The following is a 21408-nucleotide window of genomic DNA, read 5'->3' on the forward strand; positions in this document are numbered from 1 at the left end:
CAAAGCAGACAAAAAAGGGAATAGTACAAGGAAGTGCTAGGCCTAGATTTTCTACAAATATTCAAACCCCTGTCCTTTAAAGGTAATAATTCAAGTGGATTTTTAAGAAAAAGTTTCTGTGATTTTAGGTTGATGATGCAGTTATTTGATGTTATAATCAAACAAAATTTTATTTATGTGTCAATTGCTCAAGGATAAAAATATCCTTTATTAATGCCTCCTCTTATCATTTTGGTCTGTATGGATGTGTGCATGCCAAACAAAGTCAGCATCTTGCTGTATATCTCAGCTTGTATGTGGAAAGTTTTATTCATTTACCAAGATTTCAAATTAAAGATATTCTTAACCTTTATGAGAGGCAAGATATTGTTCCATTTAACTTGGAAATGGAAAAATATTTGGAAGCCTGCTTCCCTCTAACAGACATTAAAATTCCTTTCCCCAGAACATATGGCTATAGGAGGCAGAAAGTTAGAGTGGGTTCAGACCCGGCTTTCATTTGCCTTAAGGATTATCATCCCACATTTTTGAAAATTGGCTACTTTTATGTTGTTGGTACCATCTGTTTATTTTTTAAAGATTTATTTATTTTTATTGCAAAGTCAGATACACAGACAGAAGGAGAGTCAGAGAGGAAGATCTTCCATCTGATGATTCACTCCCCAAGTGACCACAATGGCTGGAGCTGTGTCGATGTGAAGGTAGGAGCCAGGAGCTCCTCCAGGTCTCCTACGCGGGTGCAGGGTCCTAAGGCTTTGGGCCATCCTCGACTGCTTTCCCAGGCCACAAGCAGGGAGCTGAATGGGAAGTGGAGCTGCCAGGATTAGAACGAGTACCCATATGGGATCCCGGCACATTCAAGACGAGGACTTTAGGCATTAGGCCGTCATGCCGGGCCCTCCCTCCCATCTGTGCTTTTAAGTCAAGTGCCAACTTGTGGAAATTTTGATGAAGCTTCAATTGCAATGTGAAAGGATAAGCACTCTGATATTCATGGAAAAGTTGTGATGGAGGAAAGACTAAATAGAGTAATGGGGGGGTGGTGGGAATCTCTCTGCCACCTTTCCCAACTGGCTCTTCAGAATATTAGATCGGGCTTTATCCAAATCTAATTCAGACTCCCATGGCACCCATACTTATTACTGTGTTGTCTGTACTTTGTTACCTTTCTGCTTGATGGTATCTCTGTTTTTCCCATTAACACAACTGTCTGCAGCACCTGTATCTGTACCTGCTGGGTAATATAGACAGATGGATGAAGGAATCAAATGTTCAAATACAGGAGGAAAAGGGAAACATGGATGACTCATGTGGACATCCACTTTCCGGAGAATCATTCTGCTAATATCTTCGTTTAGAATATTTTATTTTGGACCCAGCATGATTGCCTAATGGCTAAAGTCCTCTCCTTGCATGTATTAGGATTCCATATGGGCACTGTTTCATGTCCTGGTTGCTCCATTTTCCCTCCAGCTCCCTGCTTGTGGCCTGGGAAAGTAGTTGAGGACGGCCCAAGGCTTTGGGACCTGAACTTATATGGGAGATGCTGAAGAGGTTCCTGGTTCTTGGCTTCGGATCAGTTCAGTTCCTGCCCTTGCGGCTACTTTGAGAGTCAACCAATGAATGGATGATCTTTCCATGCCTCCTTTCTTTGTAAATCCAACTTTCCAATAAAATAGGTATTTAAAAAGAATATTTTCTTTTATGCTGGGATTTTTTTCTTGACAGTTAAAAAGGCTGTTAACTTACATATGAAATATTTTGATCACAACTTAAGTGTGACTTCTGCTGACCTACACGATTTTCAATGGGGAAAAAGCAAAGGTTCCACTTTATTCAGAAACTGTAATACTACTCATAAAGTATGTATACATTCTTTAACATCCTGAATCTATTATTGCATGAGTCAAAGAGATGGGATAAGTCGTTTAATTTCTAAATTAATTCAGCAAGTGGTTTTGGTGACAACAGATATATGGAAACATTGTTTTTGCTCATTGAGGTTCTGCTAATTGTGAGTAGTTCTTGGGGATCAACTCTTAAAACTTATTTTTTTCTCATCCTGTCTTTTGACTCCCTTCGCCAGTTTCAACTTATTCTCCCCTCCAGGCTAGCTTCATCTCCAAGTACAATCAAACTCAGAAACTAGGAAGCTTGGCATTTTACAGTTAGTAGCTTCAAAATGAAGATGACATTTGTGATTCCAACGCATTCACAATAGCTCACCACATACAATGCACCATCCTGTGACTCGGAATTATTAACTTCTGTCCACTCCTTACTACTTGCTGTTCTTTGGGGCAGTGCCACTCAGTCTGTTGCATTCCTCTGGACTGTGTGCCAGTAGTCTTCCCAATTCTGCTATGAGGCTCAATCTGTTCTCAGTATTACTTCTTGAGTACCATGGTGAGAGAAAATAAAACCTCACGGGTTGTGAATTAGATGCACTGTCAGAGACCTATGTCCTGGGAGCCATTCGTAAGCATTCCCAAGGAGGCATGCTTTCTCTGGGAAGCATGCTCTCCCACAGGTTCTGCAGACAGTTTTCTCGGGTTTCCTTCCATTGGCACCACCCTGTGGCTTCCTTTTGCTTTTCACGAGTTCCTTGGCCTTATGTCTCTGCCTTTTTCTTTCTCTCACACCTCGGACTCCTATTCTTATGTATCCAATTTCTTCTCTGTTTTCCCAACTTCAGGTTTCTATTTCCTGATTAGATCTCTCAACATGCAAATTCTTATACAACAAAACCTTTTCAATGCCTCACACACCTCTCCTTTGGTCTGAGTAAAAAGATATCACAAATTTAGTCTCTTCAAACACATCTTCTCAATCCAATTAGAAAGTCTGCCTCTGGGGCCTGTGTCATGGCATAGCAAGCTTTCATCTATAGAACTAGCATCCATAATGGGCACTGTTTGTCCTGGCTGCTTCATTTTGGTCTAGTTTCCTGCCTATAGCCTAAGAAAGCAGCAGAAAAAGGCCCAGGTCATTGGGCCTCTATGCTTATGTAGGAGACCTGGTAATCAACATTCTACGCTAGACATAGCACAGGTCACTTTTGACTGAAATTTATCAGCCAAAACCAGTTACAATCAACCCTGACTCCAAGAGAACTTAGAGATATATCTCTGTTACATGCCTGTAGCAGAAAAACGCAGCTTATGTGACTAAATGTACTTTAAAATTCCACAGCAAGTCAAGAGGAAAAGATTTCTACTTTGTACTTCTGAAACAAAAGACACAGGTTGAGGAAAGGTATGGTTTAAGATTTCATCACTTTTAAGGTTATCCGGAATAGAAAATGTAATTAGGTTTGTTAAAGAGGAGAGTCTTGGCGTGAGCTTGGCACATCTTTCAAAATAGTACTTGGGCAGCCCGTATCCTCTCCTGCAGTGCTTAGCTTCTGGGTTTGGTTTTGTTTTCCAGTTTGGTTTCCTCTTAAAGTGTTCTCAACCAGCTTCTTTCTCCTGGCCATTGACTCGCTGGGGACTACTGAATCAGGGGGTAGGAACTCTCTCTAAATGTCTAAAACCATCCAACTTACTTAAAAAAGAAGCCACACAGAATATCCTTTAATTATCTTCAGTAGCCTTTCAGAAGGATGTTTTTTTTTTCTCAGTTTAAGGACAATTTGGAGAATTCCACTGGCTCCTCGGAGTTGCAAACAAATTGTGATGAGTAATTTGGCCTGTGGAAAGGGTGGCTGACTCAGGAATATGGATAATTTCATTTCCTCTAAAGTATGCTGAGGAGTTCTCTGCTTGTGCCATACCCTTGTGTATTGATATTTTATTTCAGATCTCTTTAACAACACACTTAATCTTTCTTTTAAAATATTGTAGTACATTTAGTCATACAGTTCCCTCTAATGCAAAATTTTGTATAATAATTTTGCATTTGGGGGCCGATGTTGTGCAACAAGTTGAACAGCCATCTGTTCTCTTCTTCACCTATTCTTCACCTCTTGTTTTGATGAGTATATACCAGCAAATACAAACAAAACATGGGGAGGCAGAAAGGTTAAAGCAGCCTTTGCCTTGGGGTAGATACTAATATTTATTTGCATTTGCATTTATTGCATTCATTTTTACTCCCTCCTTCTACAAGGCTTCCCTGTGGATGCATACACATACCCTACTGACTTTGGGTTTGGTCATGAGATGCAGTATAATTTATAAAATGAATACAGAAGTAAGTGGGTGTTTCTGAGCAAAAACCTTGCATGTTTCTGCTTGCCTTTGTGCTCTTCTGCCTACATCCATTGAAAGAATTCATTACTGGGACTTGAGGTTCTAAAGCAAAAAGACAGAGACAGCATCCCTGAATCTGCTCTATAACCAAGTCCATGCAAACTGATCTAATACCAGCCATGGCCATCGTACACACTTACACATATGAAAACTAGAATAGTCGTCAAACATTGTGGTCTGGGGTTTATTTGTCATGCAGAATGGTAGTAAAGGAAGTGGGCTGAAATAGCCAATTGTACCAAAAAAAAGCTCACACTGTATTGTATTAAGAGCTACTATTTAAATGAATTGAGAATCTGGAGATTCCCATACCCCTTCTGAAGTTATAACTTGGTATGTGAGTATATACAGTGTACACAGGCATATGGTTTTAGATATCTGTTCCTAAATGCAACCATTAGCCCTTATCTCCTGTTTTTTTTTCTAAGCCTTCCCACCACATAATCAGAATTACATTGTAATATTGTCTTGTATATTATGATACTGCATTTATTACACATTGTATTTTAAATGATTTCTATCATTTTGAGTGGTATCTTTCAATAGATTAATTCTTGTTTCTCCTGGGTTTTTGGTGTATGCCTTCTTAAAACTGTGTATGTCCAACCTGTTACTTCTTAATTGTCACAAAGCACAAAATATGTATCCAACTTCTGTCTGTATTTGAAGTGAAGAATGCAAAGTGATTGGGCTGTCATCCCCTGTCTCCCAGACACATTAGCAAGAAACTGAGTAAGAACTGCAGGATAGTCAAGATTCAAACTGGCAGTGCAGTGTGTGATGTGGGTACCCCAAGAAGCAGTTTGCAGTTACCCCACAGCACACCAAGGCCAGCCTCGGGTCACCTTTTCTTTGGTTGTAACTTTACCAAACCACTCTTCTTATGAGTCACAGCTACAGCTGTCATCACATCCCCGGTGGGTATTATCTTTATGATCAAAGAGATGCAATATTCATGTATAATTGAACACTCAGGATTGAAAATTTCTTTCCTCTTTTAAGAAGCTATTCCTCTTTTTTCGAGAAAAAGTATGAAGCCATTCCTAACCTTTTTTTTAACCATTCTATCATATTTGTTGCTGTCATGATTCTAACATTTGTGCTCATGTCTAGAATCACTCAATTCTACCATGCTCTCCGTATCTAAATGCTTTCTGTCATGCCTCATAGAAGCTATACACTTCTTTTCTCTGTGGTTCACAACTTATAGAACAAATGAGCTTCATTTCTGTTTAGTCTGTAAAACAGATCAATAAGTAAGTTTCTTTTACTAGTTAACTATGTAGTTCTCACTATTACCAGCAGCCTTGAGACATTTACACATAAAGGTTGAGACTTATTAGCTCCATTATAAATGCATTTACAATTTTCACATAAGAAATATTTTATGAAATTAGTTAATATGGGCAATTTCGAAAATATAATCAAATGCTGACAAAAGTAGACATTAACTTCAAAGACAACCATTAAATCCTAGTCAGGCAGCATAAGTATTGTTAAATATTAAGCATTGTTTTATGCTAAGCTATATTTTGAATTAAAAATGCTCTATCTCATGTCTCCAAAAAAATCCAGGCATCTTAATCTAATCAATGAATTTCAGAATGCAAATCCTAGAAAAGGCAAAAGAAATCATCACAATAGATTTATAGTGTGTTTGATGTGGCAGAAAGCATAAAATATACAAGCAAAGTTTAAGTAATTGTAACACGTTTAAGTATACCCTTCCAAAGGGAAAAATAGTGAAGCTCGCTCAAGGTTTCACAGAATTACTACTTTAGATAATGGAAATGTCTTAGTCATTTTAAGAGAAAAATAATTTTTAAAATCTGTGTGGCTGAGTAGATGAAAGTAATTCCTATATTTTATTTTTGCATACAATACAGAAAGTAATGTTGAAAGACTGGGCCCTCTGCCAACCTCACGGAGGGATGAGTTTTATAAAAACTCTGACAACTCAACATAGACTGTATTCAAGATATTAGGTATATTTTTCCTATATTAATGGTTACTTCAGACCAAAGGGGAAAAAAACCACAAAAATCATTCACCATAATTGTCTGAGAGAGTAGCTCTCCGAGTATTCTCATAGAATATTTGTGGGTGTGTAATTCTATTATATATTTTGGAGATTAATTTGACAGTAAACACCAATGCACACAAATTATCAATGCAACAGATCAAGCTCTATGAATACATATGAAATGTGTATAGCATATTTATACCCATGTATATTTATAAGCAAATATGTACTTACACTTACATGTATATAGCATTCATTATATAAATAATAGGATGTTAACACTGAAAAATTATGGTTTGCTCACACAATGTAGTACTGCATCATCTTTAAAAAAAACTTTAAAGATTCAGAAAAGTAGATGCTTCAATATATTTCTAAATACTTACAATTGTGGAATTTCACAAAGAATAGCAACGTCGCAGATATTTAAATAACAGTTAAAGACAATGTGAAATAGTAGATATCAATGGCCTGTAGAATTTTTTCCTTCGTCTGTTTCAGTGTTTTAAAGTTTTCTAGTCTATTTGTATACTACTCTTAAAATTAATCATGAACAATAATATTCTTGCAGGAAGTATACTTTAATGAGGATATAAGCTAGTACATGCATGTGGTCGCAGAACACTTACCTTTGGTAAAGAAGCCCGTGACCCTGAACTCTGCGTGGTCATGGTCAGCACTGTGGTTATTCCCAGTGCCACCCTGGCTGGAGCTGCATCCATGTTAATCCAGAATGAAACCCAGGACAGAATGACAATGAGGAGGCTGGGAATGTACATCTGGATCAGGTAGTACCCCATTTGTCGCTCAAGATGGAATCGTACTTCTATACACGTGAACTTCCCTGATTGATCATAAAGAAGTAGAGTGGAGATGAAGAATGGGCCCTTTATTGTGGCATCAAATATAATAATTTTGTCATAAAATTTCCCATTATCATTACTTCTCATTTTTCTTTTAATATCTAGGATAAAATTGCAATATAGTGTACTCTTTCAGAAAATAGTATTTCACCTTTAAATAATATTTTAAGCTTGTCAGAGTCCTCCAAGATCTGTTATTTCCCTTGATTCTAAAAATCGCTTGAGGCAAACTAGAGAAATGCGTATTTACCATTAAAAGTCTTCTTTTCTTATTGACTGTTTCTGCTTGCTTTAAGTATTTTCTTTAGAGGTTGGTGCTATTTTTTTTTCAGAGACCTTTAATTACAATTATTTTAAAGTAAGTACTAAAGGATAAATATAATCACAGATGAAGGACTCCTTAAATGACAACACAAGCAAATAGAAACGTGTATTGTTTCCTATTAATAGCTCTGTAATAACTTAAAAACAAATATTTGTTCTGTATGTTTATGACTGCGATTTTTTAGGTTTGTCACCAGATGTAATAAACAGAACAGAAAATTAAGTTTCAACTAAACATTAAGTTGATTTTTCTGCTGATCTACTTATACTCCATCATCTGTGCCACGCATCTCCTTGACATTCTTCAGGAGTGGACATCTGTGCTAGCAGCTGACATGGGATGTCGCATTGGAATGCTTAGATTCAGTAGCTCTGCCTCAGCTCACAACTCCAGCTTCCCAGGAAAGGCAGACTCTGGGAGGAGGCTGTGACGGTGTCACTCAGGTTTCTGTCACTCAGGTGGGTGATCATGATTGTCTGCCTGACCCTTGCTTCCTGCCCCAACCCCGCAACAGCTGTTGCCAGCATTGGGGAAGAATGCTATCCCTGTCCCCTTTAAAATAAAAAGATATTAAAGAAAAACTTCCCTTAGCTTACACCATTCTTTTTTTTTCCCCCAACATTGTAAAATTTACCCATTAAGGGACCAAGCAACAGAAGGAGATTGAGAACCAAGGAGAGCAAGACAAAGAGAGAGAGAGTTTCCGTCTTCTGGTTTGCTCTTCGAATGGCTGCAACGCTCAGGGTGGATCAGGCCAAATTCACAAGTCAGGAACTCCATATCAGTTTCCCACAAGGAGGCAGGAGTACAAACACTTGGGGAATCTGCTCCCTTCTCAGGTGCATTAACAAGAAGCAGGGTCAAAGCTGCCGCAGCCAATACTAGAAGCTATGCTGAAACATTGCATGCTGGTCGTTTTATAAATATTATTGATTAATTAAAGCAAAATAATAAAAATATAAAGATTTATATTCTCATATGCTCAGTTCCTCTGTGTGTATATGTGGGTGTATACTGGTAATGCCTGAAATGTGTGGGGTTACAAATAGAGAATGAACAAGTTGGATAAAATACACCACCTTGGGTCTAGCACAGTAGCCTAGTGGTTAAACTCATAGCCTGTTATGAGGTGGGATCCCATATGGATGCAGCTTCATATCCTGGCTGCTCCACTTCCCTTCCAACTCCTTCCTTGTGGCCCAGGAAAGCAGTGAAGGATTCCCCAAAGCTTTGGGACCTTGTACTTGTGTGGGAGACCTGGAGGAAGCTCTTGGCTCCTGGCTTTGAACTGGATAAGCTCTGGAAGCTGCAGCCACTTGGGGTGTGAACAGGAGATAGAAGAGATTTCTGTCTCTCTTCTCTCTAGAATCTGACTTTTCAAAAAAAATATCTTTAAAAAAATCTACCACCTTTTCATTTAAAAAATGAATTAAAAAAAACTCCCAGTATATGCAATTCATTTGCATATAAAAACCTAACTAACCCGTATATTTCATTTTTAAGAGAACATGTATTCATAATTGTGCTTTTTATTTAACTTAATATTTTTGTTTGTTTTCCATTTTGCATTTGTGTAAAATATGAGAACTATGCGGAGTATGAATTTGTTATTAGACAAGGGCTAACAAAATATTCTTGCATTTTTAAAGGTTTTTTTTTTTAAGATTTATTTATTTTTGTTGGAAAGTCAGATATACAAAGAGGGGGAGAGATAGAGTGGAAGATCTTCCATCTGTTGATTCACTCCCCAGGTGGCCACAATGGCTGTAGATGAGCCATTTGAAGCCAGGAGCCAGGATTTCCTTCTGGGCCTCCCACACAGGTGCAGGGTCCCAAGGCTATGGGCCATTTTTGCTTTGTTTCTTAGGCCACAAGCAGGGAGCTGAATGGGTAGCAGGACCCATATGGCATCCCAACTGTGGATACAAAGCAAGGATTTTAGCCCTAGGCTACTGTGCTGAGCCCTTCTTGCATGCATATTTTTGTAGTAACATTTAAGAGTCTGAAACAAATGTGCCACATATCTATTGAGAATGCCACCAGATGTTTACATTTCCTTTATAATTGGGTAAAACTATTGTGCTTTAAATTTTTATGCTATGAAATTGTGAGTTCTCTAATGATAGCATCCGAAAAACACCTGCTCAGTTCTTTGTATATAGCAAGCATTCACAAATGTCACATTTTCATTTAAGCTGTAATAGCTTGGTGGATAGTTCTGCAGTATGCCAATTAAGACAGGGTCTTCAGATCTTGTATCATAAAAACCATGTGGCCAGTCAATAAGTGGTGATCCAAGTTCCACCAGTAGCCAAAGTTCCACCAACAGCCAGGTTCACCAGGAGCTCAGGAGGACAGACCAGGCAAAGAACTGCTTGCCTTGCTGTTCTGTTTGATCTGACAAACAGCAGACAGAGCAGCAGACCCCAGGCAGACAGCGCAGAATGGGATGGATTTCAAATGGCAGGCCCTCAGCAATGCCATATCCGGCTCCATTTTGTGTAGTGTGGCAAAGGCTGTGGTACTGGAAGGACAAAAGGAAGCTGCACTTGTGCTAAGCCAGGAGCAAAACCATTTCTGGCTCAGTGCATTACACATACATGGATTCCTACAGGCTCCACCCAAAACAGGCCCAGGTAGACCCCAGACCTAATGGCCAGCATATGTAGAACTCCACCACAGTGTGTTAAAGGCTGTGAGACTGGAGAGGCAAGAGTGAACTGCACATATGTTAAGTTGTGAGTGAACTAACTTCCAGCTCATACATGCACTGGTCCCACAGGGAAAGTAGTACCAACTTTAGCATCCTATGGGTCCCACCCAAAATAGATCCAGTTAGCCCTAGAACCTAAAAGATCGGCAAGTTCCTGCAAGATCCAAACCACAAACAACTCAGATATTTAGGACACCTGGCTTCTCCCTAATCCTAGGAACTGCTCAAACCAGGCATTGGAGAAAGATTGTACAGGCAACAGTGCAGCCACAGCATAGAATCACAGGAGGTGGACAGTGGTGAACCAAGTTCTGGAGCTTCAGAGACCTTGGTAGAAGCCTTATACAAGAGCCCAGGTCTAAAACTTGCTAGATGGAATGGCACAAGTGACTACCAATGGGTAACTGGGTACTAAACGCAAGCAGTAAAATTGAACTGTTATCCTGTGGATGAAAAAGCTCAGAAACCTTCCATAAGAAGAATCTGCTAACCAGAAGTGCAGTGAGCAAGAGCAGAAGAAGAGACAGCACAGTGAATATTACTGAAGACTCTCATGCAAAAGGAGCAAAAGCCATTGCCAACCTCAGAATTAACTGAGAAATACATCAAGGAAATTGGGAAATAAAGAACGTAAAGAACTTGTTATAAAGCTGCTTATCAACAAATACAGGAATGTAACGAATATGTCACATAGGAAATAGCAATGCTGAATAAAATCAAGCAGAATTATTGCAAGTGAAGGACACAATGCAGCCAATTCAGTGGAAAGCCTCAACAATAGAATGAACGAGGCAGAATAAAGAGTCTCAGCATTGGATGATGCTTCTTGCCACAATGGGGAAATAATTAAAAGCGGGAAATGGAGCTGACTCACTCCAAAAAAGTATTCAAGAATTAAGAGACACTACTAAAAGGACCAATATAAGTTGTATTGGAGTTCCATAAAGCATAGAAATAGAAGCTGAGTTTGACAGAATATTCACTGAAGTGTCTAATGAAAACTCCTTGATTTGGAGAAAGATTTGGGAAACAACATACAGAAGGGGCATGGCACTCCCAATAGGATTGACAAAAAATGCTCATTGCCATGACACATGATAATCAAACTCTCTCCAGTCGAACATAAGGAAAAGAATCTGAAATATGCACGTGAAAAAAAAGCTAATTAAGGTTTAGAGGAGTCCCAATCAGACTCAACAATCTCTCAAAGGAAATTCTGCAGGCCTGAAGAGAATGGAGTGACATATTCTAGATTTTAAAGGGGAAACATTGTTAGCCCAAAATAACGTATCCAGCAAAGCTTTCCTTCATCTTTGAAAATGAAATAAAATTCTTCCACAGTAAAGGAAGTCTCAAAAAATCTGCCTCTTTCAGATCTGCCCAACAAATAATACTTAAAGCTGTCTTCTTGGCAGAGAATAGGAATAGCACCCAGCAAAACCAAAGACAAACGTGGAGAGAACATCCCAGTAAAATGACAACAGAAGACTAAATCAAACAATGAACAACCCATTGCTAAAATGACAGGACTGAACTATCACCTATCCATATTAACCCTGAATGTAAATAACTGAAACACATCAATCAAAAGTCATAGATCAGCTGGCTGGATTAAAAAAAAATCCATCTATTTTCTTTCCATAGGAGATACATCATACCAACAAAGATGAGCAGAAACCATAGCTCATGGATTTGGATGTCTTTGTTTTTACTTTCATTTCTTCAAAACAGTTCTTTTTTCTCATATTAAATTCTTCACTGGCTCATAGGTCTTACAGTAACAATATTTACTTCAAGAAGGTTCTTGATTTTCCTTTTCTTTTTTTTTTCGTCAACATATCATAGTCATTTAGTAGCATGTCATTAAACTTTTTTAAAATTTTTTTTCTGTTTCCTGTTGTTGATTTGTTTTGTGGTGTTTCATTTAAGAAGATGTACAGTAACTGTGTAATTGACATTTTCATATCCAGAAGTGAGAATACAATGTAGTGTGCATCTCTATTTCCAGATCAATTATGGACTCACAATGAAACTGTGAAATATATCTTGACAATAGGATGCCAGACTCTCTGGCATTGTCCAAGGCCACAGTATCAGGATACACTTAAAGAGTAGAATGATGAACTTACGACTGTTTATGAAGAACTATACTATTATAATAATATAGGGAAGTCACTGGGGGATGGGCTTGGGAAGGAATAAAAGAAAGCAAAGAGCCTATGAAACTGTAACATAGAAGAGAAATAAAATGAAAAAAATACATAAAAAAATTATCTCTTAGAGCCTGCACTATTGGATAGTGGGTAAGGCCACTTCCTGCAATATCAGCATCCCATAGAGGTGTCAGTGTCAGTCCTGACTGCTCTACATCCAATCCAGCCCTACTAATGTGCCTGAGAAAGCAATGTTATATATCCCAAGTGCTTGTGCCTCTAACTCCCAAGTGAGAGCCATGGAAGAAATACGTGGATCCTGGCTTCAGACCATCCCAGTTCTATCCTTTGCTGTTATTCAGAGAGTGAACCTGTAGATAGTGGATTTCTTTATCTCTCTCACTTGATAGCTAGTTTGCTCACTTTCTTTGTATTCTTTCAAATGATTGGGTACATCATTTTGAAAGAATATATATCCTTAGCTAGTGTTTTTAATCCCTTTCTGACTCTGAGACAGGTGATGTCCCATTAAAGATAATGTCTACCTGGTATCTGTGAATATGGTCTTATTTAGAAATAAGGTTTCTGTAGTTATAATCAAGTTAAAATAAAATTATGTTGAATTAGTTGTGTTCAAAATTAGGTATTTCTGGTGTCTTTCTAAGAAAAGGGAAATTTGAGAATTTTCTTATTTCTCAGAGACATGAGAATGAATACCATATGACTATGCAGGTCAAGATTAAAGTGATGAATCTAAAATCAAGGATTTCCAACAATAGAAAATATGAAGAGGCAGGGCAGGAATCAGCCCGAGTCTGAGAGAAACCGTGATCCTGCTGGCATCTTGATTATAGACAGTAAGAGAATGCATTTGTGTTGTTTACCACCGCTGAGACCGTGTGGTTGTTATGTCAACCTTAATAAACTTATACACCTCCATAACCCAGCTCAGGATGCTTTTTTTAGCCTTCCTTTAAAAGTAATTTGTTGACACAATTGCTCTGCTCTGAGGGAATAGTCAAAGGGCATTGCCATTGACTAGCCTGCCCTTCATCATTATGTTGAGATATAAACCCTGGGCTCTCTAATATCAGCTGCATCTTTGAGTTAATGACAATTAGTTTTTGATCAGTTATTGTAAATTTGTCAAGGAGATGAGAGAGACTAGGGACTTTAAATAATAAAAGGTTAGATCATATCTTTGAAAAACGCAGGACCCATGATGTAGCAGTTACTGTAATGAAACGATAGGAGTAACAGCTCAAGCTAGTGGAAACTCACATACCTGTTAAGTAGGGGAAACAGCTCAAACACCACCTCGAGATGGAGGTTCGGTGAAATTATAGGAATAAATTACATATTTAGAATAGATACTGAGAATAGCTCATCTAGATGAAAGAAATGAGCAGCAGTAACCAAGCACTTTCCATTAAAAAATATTTGAATCTAAACATTTCTTTGGTCCCCATAAGGTAAAGCATCCATGAGCTTTTAATGCATCCATTTTTTATTCTATGACTATGAGATACAAAAGTTGAAATCATTAGCTTAGTAGTATACCTAAGAAACACTTGGATATGAAACCACAAAGCACAAGTATATAGAAGAACATTGAACTCTTACCTGTGTTGTAATGTTTAGTACAATATCGTAAATCCTTTTCTTCTTTTAACAGAAACTGGGGCAAAGTGAGCCCTTCTGCCACTTGTACAGGAGCTTCATCTTGCCATTCAAAAATGAGATCATTCATTGTGTACCCAACTAGGCAGAGCATAGCAAAAAATTAGTAACCTTGAAAAGGTCTTCAAAGGAAAGAAAGAAAAATAATTGTGTGTAATCTCAATTGAATTAGAGGATCAAACTCTGTCATTTCAGCTGTGTAGACTCTACTGTGCATTGCCTGATTCCTTCCTACAAATGTACTGAAGCTGATTTAAACAGAGCACTTTAAAAATAATATAAGAATTACAAGTAGGCTAACAAAATGTGCAATATGACATAGAAACATTCCTTCCTTGGGAGGGACAACCACTGGGTGACATCAGCAGTTTTCATTGAGTTACACTCACCTGTTTCCAATCCACTCAAGACTGTTTCAACAGAACCTTTTTTTGTATTTAATAGTCAGAAAATGAATTAACCTATAACATCTTTAAAAGGAAAGTACCACCAATTCATTTCTTGGTTTAATTATTAACTATTTTAGTTTACAAATCTGCTCATATGCTCACAAAGTAATACTTAAATACAAAAATCTGCTATTCACGAAACATGAGAGCACTGAGAATGTCCAACAGGTTATAGTTGGTGAAGAAGGAAATTCTGGCACACAATATCAGTTAGTGCAGGATAACATTAACTAATGAATTTTATAGTTTATCAACAGCCTTTGACAGTAACTCCATAATCTAAATGGGAGTTATTTGTGAAAAGTAGAACTACTAAAACATGCTTGAAAGCTACTGCAGAGACAGAATCAGAGGTGAATATTACCTATGGGGTAGGATGGCTGTTAATCTTGATCAGTGATTTCCCTGAAGAATAAATTACCATGGAAATAGAAAAAAAAAAAAAGCATGTTGTAGCTTCTGAAGTAAGAGGTCAGGCAAAGCAAGGAGAAATTGGCCTCTAATTCAATTTTATAGATAGCATAATGAAGTTGTTTTGTGTGAAATAACCAACACTAAGAAATTTCATAATCATATAATGTGGACATTTCATACGAATACTTAACTATTTTAGTATAGTTCATAAAATACTGAATGTTGACACCGAAAGGAAAATCGTGAGATGGTCATGTTCAAGAGTCAGTCTTCATTCTGAATTATTTTGACTGGTCATTTAAGACAACAGTAAACTTGTCTCAATAAACATTAAAGCATAATTTTAAGTCAACCAACTGTTTTGTGCACAACTCAAAATATGCTAATGCCCTTTTGTTTTTAGTTAGCAAACCTTTGTACATGTCTGAGAGTGTTAAGCAGAGCAGATCGACTAATGAGATCAAGTGTATGAATTGAATTTCCTCACATTACCGCAGGTTTCACAATGAAAACCAATTTTTTCAGGGAACAAAGACATTCTCTCTAACTTCAGCCAACAGTGACATACGTCAGCTGCAGTGAATCATGCAAATGAATGGCTTAGTACAATCAAACTCTTGTTTCTTCCACAAACATTTAGTGAACCCCGACTAAGGCAACTAGCTAAGCTTTAGGAATAGGAGGTGTTATTTCTGGAGAATAAGTGGCATGGGAGAGGTATTAAATGCCTTGCATATTCAGAAGAGGGATTCACGCATGGCATGTGCTGAGGGTACTTCTGCACTGAATCTTAAAAATAAGACAAGACTGACATGTACAGAAGGTGGAGAAGGTGAAACACCTCAAGTAAAAGCAATAACAAGATCATTTTAAAGGGAGTACTAAGCGCAAAGGATTATAATAGTCAATAGTTTCATTGATCTAGAGCCAGATTGCACAGAGGAGCATGTAAAATGGACAAATTAATATGTTTATATGATATTTAAAATCTAGGTTGAAAAATGACTTCTAAAAAGGGCCTTTTTTAGAAAAGGATGACATGAGCAATTAGAATCATTTGAAAAGGCAATGGCATTAAAAATATGCTTTAGGGGCCCAGCATGATGGTCTAATGGCTAAAGTCCTTGCTTTGAATGTGTCAGGATCCCATATGGGCACTGGTTCTAATATTGGCAGCTCCACTTCCCATCCAGCTCCCTGCTTGTGGCCTGGGAAAGCAGTTGAGGATGGCCCAAAGCCTTGGGACCCTGAACCCTCGTGGGAGACCTGGAGGAGGCTCCTGGCTCCTGGCTTTGGATTGGCACAGCACCAGCTATTGCGCTCACTTGTGGAATGACTCATCAGATGGAAGATCTTCCTCTCTGTCTCTCCTCCTCTCTGTATATCTGACTTTGTAATAAAAATAAATAAATCTTAAAAAAATGCTTTAGAATAATTGCCATATCCTTTCAAATTAGCTTCATAATCATGACAGGACGTTATTTGCCTTTTCCCATTGTGTCATAATACGTCCTGATGCTAAAAAATCAATGGTAGGCAAATTTTAGTGCTTTACAATTGATATATTTCTTACTGCCATATCGGTAAATAAACACAATGCTACTTTTATTTGTAAATGTCCTTGATCCTGCATGATGCAGTAAACATCTTCAGTAAAATTAATGCCACTTGAACTGAAAATGTGTGATCTTTGACAAAACAATAACATTTACTGGTTGTGTTACGTTTTGATACATTTAACTCATTCATCTGAATGTCCTGTATGTGCACATGGAAAGTCTACATAAGCACTGAGCCCAATATTGTGTCAATTCAACAACTCTTTCAAGGGAAATCATGGGTGATATGGAGCTCGAACCTGAACTAGCCATTGTTTTTCATAAAACAGTGTTTTCTTTTAAAAAGAATGTCTGAAAATCTATGATTGCGGTGTCTTAATTCTTAGAATACTTTTTTATAAAACAAAGAACTGATCATACCATATCAATGGAATCCTCTGAAGGTATTTGCTGTCAATGGTAGATTTTAAACTTTTAATGAAAACTTTAGGGTTTGAAAAGCATTAAAATAGCTTCCCAATATGTAGAGCTCCTGATGTGCTCAATAATAATTGTAACATTTTATTTGTTGATATTTAACTGTATGTACTTGAAAGATATTTGGAGTTGTAGTGTTCAGTAAATCCCTGGGGGATTCATGCTGCAATCACTAAAAAATTTTATGATGGATCATAATGTACTCACAAATTAAAAGAACAGTGAGATACCACACAGACCTACTAGAAGGACACTACCAACAACAATGACTGGCGGAGAATGTGTAACAAAAATTGTTGGTAGAAGCGCAAAAGTGGTATAACACTTTCTAAGGCAATTTGGCATTTTCTTTTTATATACGTAAAGATTTGTTTTATGTTTGAAAGGTGGAATTGGGTAGTGAAAGGGAAAGACAGAGAAAGAGGTCTTCCATCTACTGCTTGACTCCCCAAGGGGTCACAGCAACCAGAGTTGAGTTCATCCAAAGCCGGGAGCGATGAGCTTCTTCTGGGTCTCCCACGTCGGTTCAAGATCCAAGGATTTGCACCATCCACCACTGCTTTCCCAGTCTATATACACAGAGTAGAATTGGAAGTGGAGCAGTTGGGAAAATAACTGGAGCTTATATGGGATGCCCGAGACACATGTGGAGGTTTAGCTTGCTACACCAGTTTCTTACAAATCTATTGCACTTTACCATACAAAGAGAACCATGCTTACTGGTATTTATGCACAGGATCAAAAAACATACCGATACAAAAGCCTGCACACTCATGTTTATAGTAATTTTATTCACAATTTTCAAAATCCGTATGCAACCAAGATGCCTTAAAATGGATTAGTTATTCGCCACTAAAAAGAAATGAGCCATGAATCCACATGAAGGCATACAGTAACCTGACATTTACATTTGTAAGTGAAATAAATCAATCTGAAAATGCTGCGTATTCTATGGCTCTGATTTTGTTTCTCTTGAAAAAACAAAACTACAGAAATCCAGGAAAGGTGAGGACTTTTGGTTACTGGCTTAAGAGGAAAAAGTTGTGTAGATAGAATTCATTAGGTTTTTAGGGCAACAAAGCTATTCTGTACTATATTAGAATGGTTTCAAAATTCATGGAATGCCCAACACTAAATTGGATGCTATTATAAACCTGGGATTCTGGATGATATATCATGTAGTTTCATCAGGATATTCAATGTACATTCTGTTGTGATATTTAATGGTACAGGTGGTACAGGGGAATCCTGTACTTTCTATTAAAATTTTCAGTGAATCTAAAACTCCTGTAAGAAATAAAATGTATTTAGGAAAAAACAATATAAGTAATCAAACATTATTAAATGGGAAAAACCATGTTACTGAGATGTTTCCTTGGAAATAATTATTGCCAAGATCTTTACGAAGTTGTACCTAAAGGTCTATCATTATATTTTCCAGAGTTTAGGACTGTTAGATTCAGTACCAGTTGTTCAGACAGAGCAAGGTTCTGATAGCTATGTAAGAACAGAATGATTCAATTTTATTTGCTTATGGCCATTCACATCTTATAAAACATCGTGTTCCATCTAGCTGGGGTGGATTCCAGAAAAAGAAATTTAACTTTAAAATATCATCTTTTTCAGGGAATTTAGAATCTTAAGAGGAGATTTTATTATTTGAGAATTTATCTTGTTCTTATTCCTGTTAGTAAAGCAATATTTTCTTATAATCTATAAAGTAGGGATCAGTAGATGGTCAAAAATTACAAATTTAGTAACAAAAATTTCTACTTTAACTATAAGTCTAGTTGATTATTGTTTGCTTTAAGCTGTGCACAAATATGTTTTAGCAAGCAAGGTTTAAAAAAATTCAGCAATAATTTATTCACTAATATAAAACCTGCCAATTAGTAAACAAATATTACAAAAATATATTGATTTAAATATTCATGGTATCCTTTTACTATTAAGAATGCTCCAATTTGATAATAAGAGATATGATTACTCTAATAATAGGAAGACACTAAGTATATTCTTGGGGAGTCAGAAAATTGGAACCATCTGGACTCACATTGTTTTTCTGGACTTTTACCTTTCACTTCATAAAGTTTGGCTTTTTGATTTGGGCTGTGTACTAACCCCCCAAACCTGACACTGGTAATATTCATATTCAGTTTTGTTGGCATTACTGTGCTTTGTGGCCAAAGCATCTCAGTAGAGATACAGAATGGCAACCATACACTCCTAGTACATCTTACCTTAATTAGCATTCAGTCTTTTTTCTAAGATCATCCAATCTCACCAAATAATAACAAAGGGAGTCTTTTCTGTTACAAACTCCATGGTGAATCAACTGGTAATTGAAATTACTAGCTACAAGCTAAACTTTTCTAAAAACTTTTAACAGCCATTTTAAAAAATTAGCCATAGGAAGTATTGTTTTAGCTTCTTTAAATGTCTGATTTTTCTGTTGTCTACCTAAACTCTACCCATCCATCAACGTATGCATCTATCTTATATTACATCACCCCACTTTACAACCTTTAACTACCACATAGATATAACTTTACAAACAAAATTAAAATTTAAATCATGGGACATTGTTGAAACAAAACTGTTTACTATATCTTGACAATAGGATTTTGGACTCTCCGCCATTGTCCATGCCAGCAGTGACGGACGTATGACTGAGTATGAAGAACTATATGTTAACAATGATGTAGGGGAACTAGGAGGGGAGGGAATTGGAGAGGGGATAAGGGAATATGGAAATGCATTATAAAATGATAATAAGAATAATAAAATGTAAAAAAAAAAAAGAAATTATAATAGGAGCTGGCACCACGGTTCAACAGGTTAATCCTCTCCCTGCAAGCACTGGCTTCCCACATGGGCTTGATTTGTGTCCTTGCTGCTCCACTTCCCGTTCACCTCCCTGTCCTTGGGATCCTACATTCATGCGGGATACCTGGCAGAGCTCTAGGCTCCTAGTTTTAGATCAGTGAATTTCTGGCCATTGCAGCCATTTGGAGTGTTAACCAGTGGATAGAAGAGCTTTCCCTCTCTGTTTCTCCTTCTTCTGTAAATCTTTCGAATTAAAACAAATAAATCTTTAAAAAATGACACAAAACCAAAAGCCTTTATATATTCTAAAGCTAAGAAAATTCATTAAGGTGAAAATATTATTCCCCAAGAATTGATCTTTAACACAGTTTAAGTGAAAATTCTAATCTGACTCTACTGGAAAATGAAAAGTATATGAACATTATGCTACATTAGGTTAAGCTGTAGCTTAGAAAAATTACATCACATATTGTTTCAAGTCTCTGCAACACCTCTTCTAATCCAGCCCTCTGCTAATGGATTTGGTAAGCAGGATGTGTTGGATTAAGTGTCATGTTCCTCTCTCCAACATAAGGCAGTTGGATAGCATTCCTGACTCCTGGCTGTGGCCTTTGCTAGTCTTGAATCCTATGACCATTTGAGCAGTGAAATAGCAGATGGAAGATATCCATGCTTCTTTCCCTATCCCTGTCTCTCTGCCTGTCCCTCTTCGTCTGCCTTTAATGAATCTTAAAATCTAGAAAGTGAAGTAAACAGTCCTGTTTAACAAAGGATAACATATACAAATAAAACTAATATTTAAATGGTTTCAGGAATAGCCTGTTAGAGAACCATATTTCCTCATCAGAATTTCTGGATTCATATTCCTGCTTCGGTTGTAATTCCTGTTTCCTGCTAACGTGTACCCTGGGAAGAAGCAAGTAATTGCTCAAGTATTTGTATTCTTCCCACCCAAGTAGGACAATAAAACTGAGTTTTCTGGTTCACTTAAGCCCAGCCCTGGTTCTTATGGGCATTTGCAGAGTGAACCAACATAAGGGAACTCTGTTTATCAATTTCTGTGTGTCTTTCTGTCTGCCTCTCAACAGAACAGATAAGTTAATATAATAAAAATTTATTAAATAATACTACAATGGTTGGTAATGTGGTATTTGTAGAAAGTTCACAGAAAATGTATATTGTGAAAAAGCTAGGCAGATTTTCTAAAGCTTTTTACACTATGTAACATATTCTACTAAATATTTATTTATTTAACATTTCACATGACAGAGAGAGAGAAACAGAGTTAGGAGTTTTGTAAAAGTCTGCTACATGGGCAAAGGGACCAAGAAGTTGAGACATCTTTTGTTATTTTCCCAGGCACATTAGCAGATAGCTGTATTGAAAAAGAAGGGGTCAGGACTTGAACCACCAATTGCAAGTAACACCTTAATTGGCTGTATCACAGCAGCAACTCCAGTAACTCATCTTAATTTCATGTTTGGATGAATTTTCTGGAGTTTCTTCCTATAAAGGGAAAAAGGTGTTCAAAGGGCAAAGGAGGACTAAGAGTATATTTCAGTTACAATGAATTTAGAAGTTTATTAATAAATTATAGACTCACATTTAGTTTTAAAACTCAACCAGAAACAAGTTTGGCTCAGTTATCTCAAATGCTATTAGCACAGAGAACATGA

At 37.2% G+C, this 21408-nt stretch overlaps 1 protein-coding gene across 2 annotated transcripts in view; it reads right to left on the minus strand.

The window, feature by feature from the left end:
• The window catches only part of GLRA3 (glycine receptor alpha 3), a 112692-nt gene that overhangs the window by 12363 nt on the left and 78921 nt on the right, over positions 1 to 21408 (minus strand). For both annotated transcript variants that reach the window (XM_040966061.1, XM_040966062.1), the window contains exons 6-7: positions 13951 to 14088; positions 6903 to 7117 (exon numbers count right to left, since the gene is read on the minus strand). In XM_040966061.1, the coding sequence (XP_040821995.1) occupies positions 6903 to 7117; positions 13951 to 14088 (353 nt within the window). The remainder of the gene's footprint in view (positions 1 to 6902; positions 7118 to 13950; positions 14089 to 21408) is intronic.

The sequence above is a fragment of the Ochotona curzoniae genome, unplaced genomic scaffold, assembly GCF_017591425.1.
Source record: "Ochotona curzoniae isolate NIBS_2020 unplaced genomic scaffold, NIBS_Ocur_1.0 scaffold_4505, whole genome shotgun sequence".
In the NCBI taxonomy this organism is placed as follows: domain Eukaryota; kingdom Metazoa; phylum Chordata; class Mammalia; order Lagomorpha; family Ochotonidae; genus Ochotona; species Ochotona curzoniae.